General features: G+C 54.7%; 1 protein-coding gene across 7 annotated transcripts in view; it reads right to left on the bottom strand.

Moving 5' to 3' along the window:
• Positions 1-17,502, bottom strand: part of RNF220 (ring finger protein 220) — a 330,094-nt gene that overhangs the window by 49,739 nt on the left and 262,853 nt on the right. For 5 of the 7 annotated variants that reach the window (XM_075935811.1, XM_075935812.1, XM_075935807.1 and 2 more), the window contains 2 exons: positions 16,387-16,508; positions 15,361-15,493 (listed from right to left, as the gene is read on the bottom strand). In XM_075935811.1, coding sequence (XP_075791926.1) covers positions 15,361-15,493; positions 16,387-16,508 — 255 coding nt within the window. The remainder of the gene's footprint in view (positions 1-15,360; positions 15,494-16,386; positions 16,509-17,502) is intronic. The other 2 variants (XM_075935809.1, XM_075935810.1) reach the window with 1 other exon arrangement.

Genomic DNA, 17,502 nt, shown 5'->3' with positions numbered 1-17,502 from the left:
TCGGTGTGAGACACGCACAGATCCCTGCTCGCGGAAGGAAAAGCTTGTTTCTGAGAGGGGTCAAGACTGAAGGACAAGCCCATCGATCCCGGAACTGCCTCCGTCTACAGGGGAATGCGAGAGAACAAGAGGGAACGCGCCACCTGCCCGGAGATCAGCCCGTGAGACCGCGGGTCCATCCTGCACACTTTCAAACCCCGTTTACCCAAGGGAAGGGTAGTTTTAAGACCAGTTCCGGTAGGTCAGGGTTTGAAGCCAGAGTTTTAACACGTCCCTCCTGGTGCAACTTTGCTGGTGTTGCCTCCATGCACAAAGCCAGCGAAAACACCCAAGCAGCTGTTCAAATATTTGACGTCTGAACCGCTTGACATTAATTATTCATCTCAGGCTCATTCAAACCAGATTTCTGGACAAGTGCTGTTATAAATGGATTAAGAGGACCACTAAATGCAAGGCCAGCCTGATAGGGTCACACCTGCTTCTAACAAGGGCTTAGAACTCCCACCGCCTGCCTGCCCTTTGCCATGGGCATGTTGCCATCCAGAAAGTGGGAAAATATGAAACGGAGCACGGGGTGGGCTGCAGAGAACGGGTTGGAATTGGTACGTAAGTGAGGGTGTTGTACTAGAACACAACGTGACCCTCTTGGAGACTCTACATCACACTGTTCCACCCAGCTGGCTGACTGATGGCTCACTGCAATGCGATGAACACCAGAGGGGTTATTCTGGGCTGGCGCGGTTGTCTGAAGGTGGCACAGTCATTCACGGATATGGGCAAAGCCGCCTACAAAGCAGGTTTAAAGCCCCTTTCCTCTTCGCCGAGAGGCCAGTTCTGAGAACCTGAACCTGATCAAGTCACACCTGTCAACAAGCACTCAGGAGAGAGTCCAATGCCACCCCGCTGATGAGCAGAGAGCCCACTGCTAGGTTTTGTTTCTACGGGTGGTGCCGTTGGCACGTGCCTCGGTGCACATAAACATTTATTCCACACGTGGATGGAAAAAGTTCGAGGGAACACTGCTGTCACCTGAAAGTTACGGTGTGAGCTGGAGCTGGGAACGTGGAGGCGGCCTAGATCGTGCAGCCATTACTCCCATGAGTAGCCATGGATCATACGAGGAAGGAGCCGGCAAAGGGCCACAGTGCATTGTAATTACACAGCTTTCCGACAAGAAATTAACCCTTCCACATCGTTCCACTCCAACAGAAGCATTCTTCTGCTCACGCCGTGGGTTCTGCCTGCAGCCGACACCTCCTAGGCTGCCCTCCACAGAACACCAGCCCTCCGGCTGCTACCGCAGCACCATCCTCTGACTGTCTTAATCCCAGCTGCCTCGTTAAGGGCCAGACAAATAAGAGTGAGCAGATAGGTCAGACACCGGGGCCATTAAGCTGAGAAAAAACAAAGTTCCAGCTCTGTCCTCCCCTCCCCATTGCTCTTGTAGCCAGCAGCTCTGACAAGCAATTCCAGCCCCGGTGTTGAGTGGCACCTTTATAAACCGTGTGACAGTTTGGGAGACAAACTCGCCCATCAATCAGAATGTACCTATCAAGATCACTTACCTAGAGCGCCTGCAGGCCGTCAGCAGGGCGCCCTCGGCACACGCGCCAGCCGTTTCTGAACAGGCTAAGCGCTCCCGACAAGCCCCATGGCCACCGAACTATGGAGGTCACGCTTTGCAATGGGCAAACAAAGGCCTCTTGGCCACCAGGCAGGCGGCAGGCTCCAAGGAGAACGGGCATGCATCCTAGCAGGAAGGTGAAAAACGGATGCAGATGGGCGTCCGGGCAGCCGTACTCTCTCTCCTCCCACAAGTTTTCCACGGGATCACTGTGCCGCCTCCCTGGCTGTCCCTTGGATCTGGAAAGATCTGCCCGACCTGGGACGTGTCAACATTCCTCACAGCCCGCGGAGGACAGCTCCCCCAACAGCGGCCGTGGATTCTGCTCCCGCGCCAGTAACCCAATACCCGGGTCGATCTCGAGCATGGCAGGATGTTCCGGGGGCGTGAATCCGAGCGCGTGCCTGTCTCCTGCAGGAGCTGGCGACAGATGGTCAAAGGGACAGCGGAAGCTGCCTCACGTGTTCGCAGGAACAGCGGCAGCCCCGGCAGGGAGGGAGGCTGAATCTACCGGGAGGCAGGGGAAGCTGGAAGGGGAAAAGCCAGAACAAAGCCACGCTGGGCAGCCTAGGATGGCTGCAGCCCGGCAGGGCAGGCAAGCCCCTCGCTAGCCCCGGCTCCGCGGCACAACGCTGTTCTGGGGAGCAGCTTCTTTCAGCAGGTGTGTGTTACGAAGGCAAACCCGACCCAGCAGGGCTGCACTCCCTGGCTCTATTAGAGCAACACCCAGCAGGCCTGCTCAGGGAGCACGGCCCCTCTCCGCTAAGCGCTGTACATGCCCCCGCCCCGAAAGACTGCGCTCGAGGACCAAATCCACCCAGGCATTACTCCTGCTGGGTTCCGCTTTTCCTGCAGGGCTCACGACCCTCAGCACGTTGAGCTAACGGGCCGCAGCGCCGCCCAGAGGAACGGGGAAAGGGAGGAGCCCCCAGCAGGCAAACTGGCTTGCAGGCTGGGGATCGAGCTGGCGAGCGCCGGGGCTGCCCCCCTACAAGAAGTGGGCCTTTCACGCTGCTCGGCTCCAAGGAGGGAGGGGCTTGAACGCTGGTCAGAATCATTATCACATGCTCAATTCCTCCTCCAAACATAAAACCTGTTACAAGGGGGCCTGGATCCAAACACAGCTCCGGGGGCACAGGCCTGACAGGAGCCGAGCTGGCTGGGAGCGAAGCTTCCATGTGGCTCGCAGGGAATTCGCATGCTCAGGAAGGAAAACCCTCCCGGAAGTTTCCAAAACTGCAGATTTGGCAAATGACCCCCAGCCCGCAGCACTCGCTGCCCTCACGCGCTTCAGCACAGGCACCGGGTTTCCTTACAGAGAGGTCACTGCCTGGCTGCTTGGAGGGGAAACACACAGAACGCGACAAAAGCATTTTATGCAAAGGCATCGCCAGGCCCCACACAGGTTTCCTAAGAACAGCTCCAACCTGGCTTGATTTCCTGAAGAACCCAAACTAGTGCAAAGGGGCCAAGCTGGCACAGGTGTGGTTTTGTGGGGGAGGAAATGAAGCGGTGTCCCCCCTTTTTAGGGATATGAGCCGACCAACCAGGTTTCACCGGGTCTGATTATCAGACAGTTTTTTGAGTGGTTCCTCCACTCTTCTGTCCCATAGGATTTAACAGACGAGAATTCTGCTCCCGACTTTCGCTCCCCACGCCGGGGGAAATGAACGCTGCGGAATCCAGGAAAGCCGTCGGCAGGACAGAACTGTATTTCCAGCTGATGTCAGGACCCCAATTCCCTCGCATGTGAATCGGCAACTTGTTGGGAAACGGCCGCAGAAGAACAGCTGTCAAGGACAGAGCCCGTCTGGACAGACCTCCCGGGTCACTGCTGGGCTGGGAAGTAAAAGTGCGCAGTTCGGACCCGAAACGGAAAGCCAGGAGAGCAGCTGGCTTTACAGAAAGGGCTGTCCAGCGTGGTGACTGCTAGCAGCATTTTGGAGGCATACAGGCCAAGACGAAGGAAATCAAAGACCCAGGGAGCTGACCACCGCAGGGGCAGGGAAGAAACATTTTTCTCCCGCAAACCACATCGCAGGGATTTCGGGCATGCCTGCCTGTGGAGCATTGCACGTGGGCTGCGGCTGGAGGCAGAAAAGTGAACTCAGCCGGTGGTCTGACCCAATATGGCAATTCCTACTGTGCTTCCGGGAGCGCCGTGCCTGTGGCACGCACGGAGGGAAGGTGGCCACGCCAGGCCCAACTGCGGCAATACAAAAGGAGACTCGGACGCCCGGTCTGCGCACCCATTGGCTTGATTTCTGCGATCGAAGCGGGGGGGAGGGTTCTGAAGGCTTTAGCTCCCGGAGAGAGAAGGTGGAAAGAGAAAAGGGACGAGGGGAATTCAAGTAATCTCGAATCACTAAGCAGATTCACATCACTGGATCAATAAGCACCGCTGACAGGGATCAAGGCATGTCGCAACTTTGCCAATAACAAAGCGGCACCGAGGAGCCAAGAGAAAGCCTTTTCTAAAGCAGCCGAGCATGAAGCGGCAAGGCTGGAGAGCAGCCGAAAGCGACAGCACGGCTTCCCGAGGCCGTCGCCAGCCGTGGGCCCCACCATCACCCGCTTTGAGGAATGCTCGACAGAAAGGCTTCATTTGTGGGTGGAGGAGGAAGAGTGGGTGGAAATAGTGGCGGGCTGAAATAACGAGGCCTACATTTCATAAGCCAAACCCGCACTCTCGACTCCAAACTAATTCTTTTCGAGGCCAGGAAGAAGAAAGAAAATCAGTGTTAATTTAATCAATTGATCAGCCTATTGATTGAGAAACTGGAGCTGCTAGTTAGCCATGTGCAGTAATGCCCTCAAATCTGAAACCACAAAACACACCATTGATTTCTGCACTTGCTGCTCCAAAAGGGGGAAAGAGAGGGAGGAAAGAAAAAAAAAATCGAGACGCGCTTTCAAAGGAAAAAGCAACTTCCCAGCCCAGGGAGAGAGAGGATGCAAGTGAGTCAGAACACAAGCCAGGGACCAGGGAGAGCGGCGTCTTGCGAGTTTCAAACTGAAATTAGTTACAGATGCAGTCACGGTGTCTTGTGTAAACTCTATCGATTGGGTAGCTGACAGCCCTAGGAGCCTCGGTGCTAGGACAATCAATCGGGCTGCAGTGTCACCTGCCACTTTGCTGAACAGTTGACAATGCAATTATCCAGTGTGGAGGCAGGGAGTTGGCGTGTGTCAAACGCAGTTAGCCACTTTCCGGGCACTACTCGATAATGCGTTTCACCGCCGGGCGTAAGAGACGACATGCAGAGACAGGCGCTGTTTAGAGCCATTGAGACCTGCCCACGCTTTTCCTTTAGAAAAATCTCCCTGCCCCAGACTTAACAACTGTATTCTAAAAGGCTATTAAAATCACGTCAATCAGCGACTCAGTGGCTAAGGCTGAAATCTGACCTGCAAGTCCAAGAGGTAGGCAGCAGTTCGAGCAGAACTGCAGACGGCTTGAAAAATTATCAAATGGCTGTCTTGAAGCTTGGGACTTTCAAAGCTGGACTGGACAAAGCACTAGAAAAATGGATTTGGAGGGAACAGCTCGGCGTGTGCTGCAGCTGGGACCGGATGATCTTATCCTGCATGTCCAACATCAAGGAAAATAGAAGTTTAAAGGGATGCTGTCAACTCGAAATCTAGTCAATTTCAACGACTGAGTCGTTTCAGGTACCAGAAATGCCCCTGGACTCTCTCTGCCAATTCTGGTAGTTTTACAAGCACATTTTCCTTTTTATTTTTAATTAATTTGTCTCCCTCCCTTGCTGCTGCGTGACAGACCTCCCCCCCCCAAGCAACAGGGGAACCGACTGCACTCAAAATGCGGTCGGACGAGCAGAGCGAGATAAAGCCGAGAACAGTTGCTTTCCCCCTCCAAATCGCTTTCCAGCTTGTGTGACCTTAGATGTGACACAAGACACACAAATCTGTAGACACTGGTGTTCGTTTAAAGGGAGACGATAAACTAATGCTCTACAGCAGCTTGAGCACAAACCGTAGGCTCTCTGGACATCTCTTAACAGAGATTAATATTAAACTGAAACTTGTAAGAGCCAAACTACAGGCCTGATTAGGAGAACAGGAAAAAGAGATTTTTAACTCTGCAGTGTCCGAGTAAAAAAGCATCTAGGACAATATCTTCCCCCAATGTGGCTAATGTTTGTGATGCAAGAAGTAAGTATCACTGAGATGATTACATATCAATTGCAGTGCGTTACACACACTACACAATGTGTGTGCGTGCGCACGTGTGTGTCCGTCCCTGCCTCTCATCTCTCCATCCTCCTTATTAAAACCAACCCTTTCAATACTACTGCTCGGCTACTTTATGGCAGAAGTTCATCAGCCACTGAATGGACCTTTTCCTCAGGTCCTACACATGAATAAAAGCCTTCTGGGAAAGCTTAATTCTGGTTTGTTAATTACACGTCTACAGCAAGGGCCCGCAACCCACGGGTCCTTTTCTGCCCCGAGCTCTAGAACAAGCTCCTGGACAAAGCCCTGCCTCTCCTGTGCAAGGGAGCAAATGTCAAAGCATGCAAGACTCAGACGTCACTGTGTACAGAGCAAAGCCGGAGAGGAAGCTGCATTTAGCCTGCGCCCCTGCGAACAGAGCTGCCTGGGGTGGGCAGCGGGCCCAGGCCCCAGAGGGGGACGCAGGCCCATAGAACCGAGCCTTGGCCAGAAGAGCTTCGAGACGACACGTTGTTTGGGAAGGCCAGGGCTGTAAGAGCGCAAGAGCCGCTTACACGGACAGCGCCCCATAAGACATTTTAAGGGAGGGGCAAAGCCGAGGCGGGGGGACAATGGACACACGTGACGGAGAGAAGCTGGGATCTGGAAGGAGGGGAGATTAAAGACTTCATTGCACCCCTGCATGCTTTTGCAGGTGACTTGCTTCAGATTTAAAGTGGGCTTCACCGGCGGGTGCCCTGTCGAGTCAATGCAGAAACCGGGGTAACGATGCCGTTTACCCATTCACTCATCCAGCGGGCTCAGAATGCGCTCCAGACACCTCCATCTCCAGGGAAATTTCACTCTCCTGCCACTCCCGCACCAGCCGCGCCACTGCCGTCTTTCTAAACGTAGCACTTGGCTTCCGCTCTCTTTGGCTTGATCTCACCTAAGGCGTTGGGACTGACGGAGGGAGGTGGGGTGTTGCAGGCTTGCCTGTGGCCCGGCTTTGGCCGAGACTGGAGAAGCTGCTGATTGCTGGACGGGGGCTAGGGCAGGCACTGGGTGAGTTCACCCCAGCTCTGCCCCTGACTCTGCATGCAGGCCATAGGGCAAGTCACAGCTGCGTGACTCAGTCTACCCATCTGTAAAACAGGGCCCATCAGCATGTCGCAGAGATCTTGTGAGACTCGATGGGTGGCGCTCCTAGAAGTGCTTTGGAAGGGCGAGAGATTCAGTTTCTCCTCAATGCTGGAGCCTGCCCTCAGCCCCCATTCTAATGGAAAACGATCAAACAGGGAGCTCCCAGACAAGGGCCGAACGTTACTGCTCGATCATCGGCTGTGACACCTTAGTCCCTGGCCGCATCCGTTTGGAGGGCAAGAGGGCGTGGGCCTCACCTGCCCGTTTGCTTGCACGCTTCTCGTACAACGCCCACGGCTGCTGTCCCACCCCTTCCCCGGCTCTGCAAAGCCAGCAGATCGGCTCGGGAGGGGAGGGGGGCGGCAGGCAGGTCGGCCCAGCGACATTTGCTGAAGCCCGTTGGCAGGGCAAGGGCTGCCCGAGAGCCGACAGCGGGACTGCAGCCATCTGCTGGCAACTTTCAGGCATTTGTATTTGAATCAGTCCCCCTTTTCAAGCCGCTGCACTGATTGCATGCGACACGAGAGCCACAGCTAACGAGCACCCTGGAGTGACTTTGGTTTGTCACAGAGGATCAAGCTTCAGCAAGCCCTCCGCATCCCCTACCGGATGCGCTACTCAGGGAGGGGACCGGGGCAGGCTCCTCTCTTAAGGACATTACTGGAGCTGGCTATAAATCCTGTGCCATCTCGGGGGGGGGGGGGGGGGGGGGGGGCAAAGAGAAACTCAAGAATTAAATACTCCCGGTGGGTTTCCCCTCCCAGCCTCGCAATCCGTCTTAGTTAGGTTCCTGTCTGGCTGATCTTTGTATCAGTCCCCGAAAAGGCCTTGCTTACTGTTCTAATGGATTCCAAGGCTTCCTCGCCGCTATGTTCCAGGCACCTGCTCTGCGGGAGGAAAAGGAATCCATGCAAGCACCGGGCAAGTGACTTGCTACGGTGCCCTCCGGAAGGGCAGGGGGGGAACGGGCAGGTTGCAAGAGCTTAGCTACAATTCTTCCCTAGCTAAAGAGGACAGCAATCTCTGTTCCATCAGACAGGGCGGTTCGGAGCTTAAATGGTACTTGCTGCTAGCTTGCTTTTCCTGTCTCTGTCTCTCTGCCTTTGAAGTTGACTGGACAGCTTCCTCAAGCTGGCGTTATCACTCCCTCTAACCACTCTTGGCAGGCAATCTAATTCCCCCTGAAAAGGTCACCGCCATTTTAACTGCCTTTCAATCACATTAAGCATGCTGCTGTTCCTGCTCCGAGCACCGCGCCTGCAGCTCTCCTGACTGAGGTGCGATCGATAAACTGACACGCTGTCCCCCGCTCCGGCCGGCGCCCCCCAGCCGCTCCCCACCTTCCCCCCACAGCCTTCCCCTCTCGGCCAAGCCCCTTCTGATGGAGGCATGACAAAAGATCCCCACCCCTCCAAAGGTGATGCAGACAGGAGCCGCTAATCCATCATGCCCTGACCCACTTGCCCCGTCTTCTAAGGAAAGGGAGAGTTAAACCCGTCTCCCAGAGAGGTGCGGGAACGGTAACTTCCAGAGGACAGTTTGTTCGAGCGTCCGCCCAGGCACCTTTGAAGCTGCTACAAAGAACCAGCCTCCCTCAAGCGTCCCTTAATGCATTCATTACTGTTATCTCTCTCGCGCTTGCTTTTTTTCCCCCCAGTTACCAGTTGTGTGTTCCACCCATCGATCCTTGTGTAAGACACTGTTTTAAGTCTGCTTGCCTTTTGACTGCGTTAAGCCGTTTAAGAGATGACAGCGGCTTCTATCAGCGCAAAGCTGATGCGATTCTTTTCAGATAAAGCACTTTTTTCCCTCTACCCCCCCTTGAAGTAACGCGCGCACACAAAAAGGCACCAAACGTTTCAAAGAAAAATCCCCTTTTGAACTTCCCTCGGGAATTCTTTAAAGGGATCACTTTACAGTGTAAACACTTGGGGGAATGTGCATCCATTCTGCAGAGGAACAGAACTGGCACAAATATGCCGAGAGTTAAAAATCAGAGAGGGAAACGCTCAGCGCTTTCATTTGCTGGGCTTTGGCTGCTGCCTAAATACAGACAGGCTTGAAGCTTATTAGACGCAGATTGCGTGAAATAATCCCTTGTAACAAAGAGCAAAAAGACACAGAAGATGTAAATGACGAATGCAAGGACCTCTCTCCGTTGATCAGTTATGTAAATGGATGGCTAGTCAATGCTAGGATATTTCAAAACAAGTTTTCGTCCCATGACCCTAGGGATGAAATCTTCGGATACTGGGCAAAATCTCTCACTGTGGTATCTCACGTTTCAAGAACACATGTTCAGACACCACTGTTGCTGAGGGGAGGCAGGGTTACACCCCTACCTCTTAGTTTCACTCAGATGATTTCTAGTTAATCTCTCACTTACAACAAGGACCTGATTAAAAGCAGCATCTGGCAGATGTTGCAGATCTGTGGATTCCTGCCCCGCTACTCGGAGGCTGCAGAGGGAGGTGACAAAGGAGAAAGAGAAGATTGTCCTCCCTATCCAAGGCAAAGTCCTAGTTTAAACAAAGATAACTTCTGGAAAGCCCCATGTCCCATTGCTGCGGCATCTGACGTGGCCCCAGCGAGAACACCTAGAATCCTCTTGAATTGTTAACAGCCTCGAGTCACACAAGACGACAGTACCAGGTTTTGGCAAACAGATTCAGTGACGAAAACTGCCAGTGTTTTAAAAAACGTGAAGGTAGCTCAAAATGCCCACGAACCCCTCTATGAAACACTGACACCACGCTGCAAGGCCAGACAGCCAGAGTGCTGGGTGTAACACCCAACCGTCGCGTCCCTATTACCTTCTTGTTTCCGGTTTGGGTTTTCCGCCTGTTTCTGGACTTGTTCTCAGTTCTTGGGGGGCAGGGCCTGCCTTTATTCCATGTGTGCACAGTGTCTAAGGCCCTGGCTGGGATTTGTAGGTAAGACCGCACTCGTACTGATAACATGCGGATGAGCCCGATTCTTCAGGACAGCCTTGCCAATCACAGACAGGACTATTCCCACTAAGGTTGTAGAGAGGGCAAGAATTCTGGCCGGAGACTGCCCAGACAATATGAACATCCAAGGCTGCTAACAACTAAGCACTCAGCATCCATAAAGACACGCGGTGCAGACTGGCACCGGGGGATGCAGTCACACCTGCTTTTTGCTATTTTATGCAATAATCTGGACTAGGAACATCGGAACAGTCACACTGGGTCAGACCAAAGGTCTATCTAGCCCAGTGCCGTCTGCCCACAGTGGCCAATGTCAGGTGACCCCCAGGGAATCAAGTGATCCACCTCGTCGTCCACTTCCACCAGCTGGCCAGTCAGAGCGTTAGGGACACTGGGGGTTCTTCTTGGTGAATAGCCACCGATAGATCTGTCCTCCGCGAATTTATCCAATACCCCCTTTGAACCCTGTTATAGTTTTGCCCTTTACGACGATCCCCTGGCAACAAACTCCATCGGCTGGCTACGGGCCCTGTGAAGTCACTCTTGCTTTTCTTTTAAACCTGCGGCCTATTAATTCCACTGGGTGAACGTGGTCTTGTGCTACCTGAAGGGGTAGTAACCTTTCCCTATTCACTGTCCCCCACGCCATTTATAGAGGTACAGACCTCAGTCATAGCCTCTCGTGGGCCATCTCTTTCCGAAACTCAACAGTCCCAGTCTTATTAAACTCTCCTCGCAGGACAGCTCCCTGATCTTAGACTTTCTTGCTGCGCTTCTCTGCACCTTTCCAAATCCGAATGCCTCTGTTTGGAGATGTATTCATAGTGTGGGTGTACCATGGACTATTACACATTCGGTCTTCTCTCGCCCTGGCCTACTGGTTCCTAACATTCATTCACTTTCTTGAGTAATTTGATCCCGTGTGCAAAATTTTGCCCCATTCTTCACTCCATTTTCCAGCTGATCAGTGTTTAACAGAACAGATCCCAGTACAGGTCTTTGGAGATGGCTACTATTTACTCCTCCATTATGAAAACTTGGCCACTGATTTCTCTCTTTTGTTTCTTAGCTTTTATGTCAGATCCTGTTCTATGAAAGGGCCCTCTCTCTTATCCCACGGCTCCTTTGCTCAAGAGCCTTCGACGAAAAACCTTGTCAAAAGGCTTGCTGAAACTTCAAGGATTCGGTGACCACATATTTGTTCATCCCCCTCAAAGAATTCTAACAGACTGGTGAGGCATGGTTTCCCTCTCCAAGAGTGTTGACTCTACGTGACCGCTTAGTCTGTTCTTTACTACAGTTTCAAACAATTTGCCTGGTAGAGAAGTTAAGCTTCCCAGGATCTTCTCTGTAGGCTTTTTTTTTTTACGTTAGCTACCCTCCAGTGATCTGGCGCGGAGGATGTGAGTGATCATTTACATACCACATTGAGTAGATCTGCAATTTCATACTTGAGTTTCTGCAGAACTCTCGGGTGAAGAACATTTATTTATGACTTTCTAGCTTATCAATTTGTTCAAACCTCCTCCGTGGACACCTCCATCTGGGTCACCTAAAAATACGGCTTGCAAGAGGGGCTCTCCCGCCTATCTTCTGCGGGGAAGGCCAATGCAAAGCATTAATTTAGATTCTCTGCAATGGACTTGTCTTCGTTGAGTGTTGTGTTAGTACCTTGATCAGCCAGTAGGCCCACGGGCTGACTGGCAGGCTGGCTGGCTGCTTGTGATGTACTCAAACAATTTTTGTGCTGTTATTTTTTTCCACCTAAGCCAGTTGCTCTTCAGATTCTCTCTCGGCCTGCCTTATTATACTTTTACACTTGACTTGCCAGAGTTTATGCCCCTATATGTCTGAAGATCGTGATCACTGATGTGATTTTTGTACATTCTGACCAAAAACCAAAAAAAAAAAAAATCCAACCACCTAATAAAAGGCTCCGAATGGTTCCCAATTTCGGGTCAGCATTGCAATGCTGCCTGCTAGATTTGAGCTGGAACTGCGCAATAAACGCTGGCCACCGTCTCCTCTCCCCCGGGCCGTGACAGCTCCTCAGAGCAACCAACACGATTAAAAGAGAAATGGATGAGACACATGGACAGCTATTCTCCCTCCAGTGTCATGCATTTCTCCATGTCAGCTCTCCAGATACTAGCAACATCCATGGAGCTTAGCAAGATCTGTTTGGCATTAAAAATGTCTTAGATTTCCACATCGCTGCTCCTTCTCAGCCAAGGGGACTGGGCTAACGGTGGGCTCAGGAGTGGGAAGAGTTAAGTGATGCCACCGAGTCGGCAGGAAGCCGTTTTTAGCATGGCAGGGCATCTCCAGAAGGATGCGCCACACTGCCGGGCTACTAATGGCCAGCTTTTTGTCCCAGGAAGGTGGAGAGAGCCGACATTAACATGGGAGAAAATGGCAAAGAGGCACATTTAGTTCCCTGCAAGCCTCACAGAAGAGGTCTCTCAAAGGAAGACTCAGCAGCCTTGCATGCCAGGGGAGGAGGAGGCCCGGACAGGAGGGAAAGGCTGACGCCCCCGGAACTTGTTTCAGACTACGAAGAGTTCATGGACCGGCCACGCCAGGACTTCCCGTCGGGTGGCACAGGGAGAGTCAGCTGGCAGGCCTGTTCTGGGGACGCTGAGGCAGGATTCTAGGGATGCTCAGCAGAAAACTAGCAGCAAAACATGCTCGATTCCGCCCCCCCCAGTGACAAGCTCCCAGCCCCCCCATCTCTTTTACCAACCTACATTCATCCCCCCCGCAAGACATCTGGTGAGGCTCTCTGGGAAGGAATCCCCTAGAGCGGGGTGGCCAACCCGTGGCTCACAAGCCACATGCGGCTCTTCACCCCTGAGAGTGCGGCTTGTGAAGCCTCCCCCGGGGGAGCCGTCCAGCGCGGCAAGATGGCGTCGGCCAATGGGAGCCAGATGTGGCCAAAAAGCCTAACCCACAGTTTTTAAAGGGACAGCGTCCTTTTTTGGGGGGGAGGAAGGGGGAGAGCTCAACAACTGTGGCTGGTGGGGAGCTCTTCCTTCTTTTTTTGCGCTCAACAGTCCTGGTGCAGCTCTTCGCATTTTTTCTGCCGCTGTTTCAGCTCTCTTCATTTAATGGGTTGGCCACCCCTGCCCTAGAGCTCATCCTCCAAGGGCATGCAGGATGTTTAGCTAGCGGGTAACTGAATAGTTGTGTATCTGCAGGACACTTTAGCAGTTACACGACTATTCGATAGTCTCTGGGGGCGGGGCCGGCAGCCAGTGCGCGTCTGGCCCATTCCCGAGGAGCCCTGTCACCCCGTGCTGCTGCCTCCGGTACAGAGGCAGCAGAGTGGGGTGGCAGGCAGGAGCCAGTCCACAAAGGGAGCACGTTTAAAAACCGGCTTCCCACGCAAACCGGCCCCCGCCTGCCACCCCCGATACAGGGGCAGCAACTCGAGGCGGCAGCAGCCCCTGTCCGCAGCAGGGCTGAACTCCTTGCAGACACAGGCTGCTCCCCTGCAGAAGCCACGGTCCACGGGGAGCTTGGAACCTGCAGACAGCTGCTGCTGTGGAGCAGCCTCTGTCCACGGCGAGCCTGGCCTACCACAGACAGAGGCAGCTTCCTGGCAACTCCCCCCGGCGCTGCTGCCTCGGATACAGAAGCAGCATGGTAAGGGGGGAGGGGGCGGGAAGAAGAGGGCATGTCATCAACAAGATTAACCGTTAAGCCCAGGCTTATCGGTTCATCATGTTGCCGTCTACACGTTGACATCCCTAATGAGCTCCAATGTGGGACGGCACAATTCTACCCGCGCTCGATACCTGTGTTTGGAAGCGGCCACGCTCGCTGGGGGCAGCCCTCTGAAGGTAGAGGAGCGTGGCCTTTGCTGCGACACATGGCTAACCTCCACCCAATTCAGTCCCTGGAGCTACTGCACATTTTAAAGAACCCCGAGCCAGGATCCTGCACGTCCCCCGAGCCTGATCATACGGGCTGCAGAGCACTCTCCCTCCCGCCGCGCCATTTGAAACACCGTCCCGGCGAGGGGGTGGGACCAAAAGTTTAAGGGGACACGCCAGTTCTCAGCTAGAAGGGACTGGGAGTATCATGGCCGTAAGGTGACCCAGCGATGACGCCAGGGCCCGAGGGAGAGGTTCCACCCCGCTGACGAGAAGAGGTGAAAGGAGCGGTGGAAGAGGAAAGGTCACGCTTGCACAGAGGGGTGGGAAATCGGGCAGACTGGTAGGAAGAGGCGCGCCGATGCCGTAGCACTGAAGAGAACAGCGTCCCCTGCTCTGTACTGCCGACGCGAGCAGTTACGTTAATGACCAAACTCTCCCCCCGGCCTGCACCACTTTCCTCGCAAGCCACGTGCTGGTCCGGGGGCGAGTGGATGAAGCTCTGGGTCTGGGACAATTATTTGCAGGAGCCAGGAACGCAGCCTTCACTAGGAACACGGCGCAGCTGCCTCACACTCCTGCTACTTAACCTCCGTGGTCCCGAGCACCTGCTCCTCTATTCCAGAGAGATCCGGAGCACCCGGGGTCACTTAAGAGCCAGCAGGTGCATGGGCACGTGAGGCTGAGCCCCTCAGCCCCGAGGTGTTTTCAATTCAAACCCAAGCGGAGGTCTGAAGACGCAGCCTCCCCTCCTCATCGAAAGGGCCCAGCTGGCGTTTCCGCACGTGTTTGGGCTGCGTGCAGGCGACTCTCCTTCGTGCCAGCCGTCCACCCCAGAGACCAGTTTGGTAAATCGTGCGGCGGGAGGCCAAAGGGCCGAGTGTAAGAACGAGGCCAGGTTTCCAGCTACAATTGCATTCACCAGGAAAGCTCACCCCAGGTCAAATTTTGCTATAACTCTTTCTCCTCTGTAACCGGTTTCCCTGTCACGGGGGAAGGCGCAGCAGAAGAAGGGAAAATAAAATGTGTTTGTCTCGGAGCCCTGAGGGCCTGCAGCGCTGGAGGTACACAGCAGGTTGCTGGATTCTCATTTATCAACCTTAAAAGGGATGGAGTGATAAATGCATAACCGGCCCTTTAATATTTTATTCAGGTGCTAAAGCGACTTCGCTGTCACCTTCAATACATCACCAGCGGCTGATAAACCAGCTTTCGTCACTCCAGGCTGGGAATTTTTACAATTTCATTTCTCTCCCCGCCCCCCCCCTCCTTCAAATACGTCCATGTATTTCTTAATATGTGCCAACAAGGAACGGATTCCTTCCCAAAGGAGCTCGCCCTCCACCCGCTCTCAATCCCTCGCCCCTCGTGGCTACATTGCCTGCATGCTAAGTACAGCCTGGCTTTTGTGCAAGATAACACAGTGCTACCCTGGCCGGTCCGGGCGGTAAGAGCTGAAATCACTGCAAGTTCCCACCCATCGGTGGGTGGCTACGCTGCTCGAGCCCCTCCCTCCGGAGAGAAGCGACTGGCCCATGCCCATGGTAGATGTGCCTCAAGTCAGCCCCTCCCCCCTAAAACTTCCCCCTACCTCGGAATCCCCCCTCCAGGAGGGTGGTAGCACGTATCCTCTTCTGCCCGCACCACTCATATTCCTCAAAGCGATTGCCGTTCTCGTTCTCGATGTCCACGGAGTCATCCTCAGTCATGCACGAGCCTTCTCTCTGTGTCAGGCAGAAAGGGGCAGAGAGTAAGACCCCGAAATCCCCTGGGGGGGGTCAGGACTGCTCCTACAGGGCGGCTGTGTCTGGAGTGGGCAGCAGCATCTGCCTCCGCACTCCGCGCTTGGTCGGAATCGACAGGCGCCGAGAGCCCTCAGGGCCTCCCACAATCCAACAGGCCCACCTGAGCTGTAGGCCCCAGGACGCCACTGGCATGTGCCCAAATGCAACCTGGCCGGCACCGTCCCGGCACGTGACCCGCAGACCCTGAGCCGAAAGCAGCACGCGCCCGTCGCCCAGGAGAGCTCCTTCGGCAGGGCCAGAAGCGGATTCCTCTGGACACCTGGTGCCGGGAGGCTGGTCTCAACCCCGGTCTTTTAAAACCCGCTTTGCTTGGGGGTTCACGGCGGGCAGAAGCAGGACACTACAGAAAGCCCTGGCGGGACATCGGCAGGGTTTACTCCCCTCCCCCGGCTTTGGACAGGGCTCACCTTCCCGCGGGCAGGAGGCGGGGCAGTCTGAGGAGCCCCGATGCCTAGTGCGCAACGCTCAAGCAGCATTTTCAAGAAATCGCCTCGAAACGGGCAACATTGAGACAGCTGCAAAGGCAGAGCCCGGGAAAGAACCCCCTTCGCGGTGCTAGGCCGGAGCCTGGACACACCGCAGGGGCCTGGGCTACCCAGCCGGAGCTCATTCACACAGCGTGGGTGGGTATTAAAAACCAAAGCCACCAGCAGGAGGCAGACAGGCCCTCTCCTGAGCCGCCCTCCAGGCCTAGCGCCCACAGCTCCCGGCCTGCACACCCTACAGCCCGGCCTTCACCGCAGCAGGGTGGGAAGGGCCACTACGAGAGAGCAGGGAGAAAGGAATGGCAGGTGGGCCCGCTGCGCCTCTACCTTTGCAAGGCATTGTTCCACATGTCTACTCATCTCCTCCTCGGATCCCGACAGAGGCCGGCTGCAGAGGGGACATACCTGCCCTTCGTCTTGCTTCCTCCGTTTCATTTTCCCAATCCGAGCTGCGTGGAGAAACCGGGGAGAGAGGAAGAACGTCACCTTTACGAGGGCTAGCGCGAGCCCCGCTCCCCTGCCGGCTCCCTGCCTCCCCTGAGGAGCATCCGCCCAGGAACACCAATTCGCTGCCGGCCCGACGGGACAATTCCGACCAGCCGGCTGGACTTCCCGAAGCGCACAGACCAGAGAATCTCCCCCCACATCCGGTCCACCTCCAGGAGCGGAGCTAGAGCATGTCACCCAGACCTGAGGGAATGACCATGTAAGGGAGACTCCACCATGCCCCAGCTCTTCCAGCGGTAACCACCCTGGACCTCACTGCTGGCTTGTCACCCGTATCCATGTGCATGCTGCACCACAGCACCGCTCGCCTTGGTGGGTTGTGTTTCCTTGGCACATCTCGTGCACCTCTTCCCTCTCTGCGTGGCCTACCTCTCTGGCCTTCGCGTGCCCCTGTTGTCTGATCCATCTGAGAGGGAGGGGGGCACAAGAAACCGGGTATACAGTAGCTGTCAGAGTAGCCTGCTCCTGAGATAAGAGGGGGGAGGGTGATGGCTAAAATGGACAATGCTGCAAAGACGGATGAAACTGAGAAATAAAAGACAACAGGGGCACGCGAAGGCCAGAGAAGTAGGCCACGCAGAGAGGGACGAGGTGCACGAGATGTGCCAAGGAAACACAACCCACCAAGGCGAGCGGTGTGGCAGTGCAGCACGCACATAGCACAGAACAGACCCAGAATGGATACGGGTGACAAGCCAGCAGCGAGGTTGCGTGCCAAACAAGGACAGTGGATGTGATGGAAGTAGGGATGCTCGAATATGTTTATTTTGGTGAACGTAGCAGTTGCACGTTTACACACCGAGGGGGAGGGCAGGGGGAACAGGTGCTCGCAGGGAACCGGCTTAAAAACCGGCTCCACACAAGCACCGGCTCTTGCCTGCCCTCTCTCCGCCGCTGCGTTGTGGTCTCTCTATCAGAGGCAGTGGGGGGGAGCAG

This window comes from Pelodiscus sinensis, chromosome 9 (assembly GCF_049634645.1).
Source record: "Pelodiscus sinensis isolate JC-2024 chromosome 9, ASM4963464v1, whole genome shotgun sequence".
In the NCBI taxonomy this organism is placed as follows: Eukaryota; Metazoa; Chordata; order Testudines; family Trionychidae; genus Pelodiscus; species Pelodiscus sinensis.
Note: the sequence above shows the minus strand (reverse complement) of the source record. Positions and strands in the feature narration are given on the sequence as shown.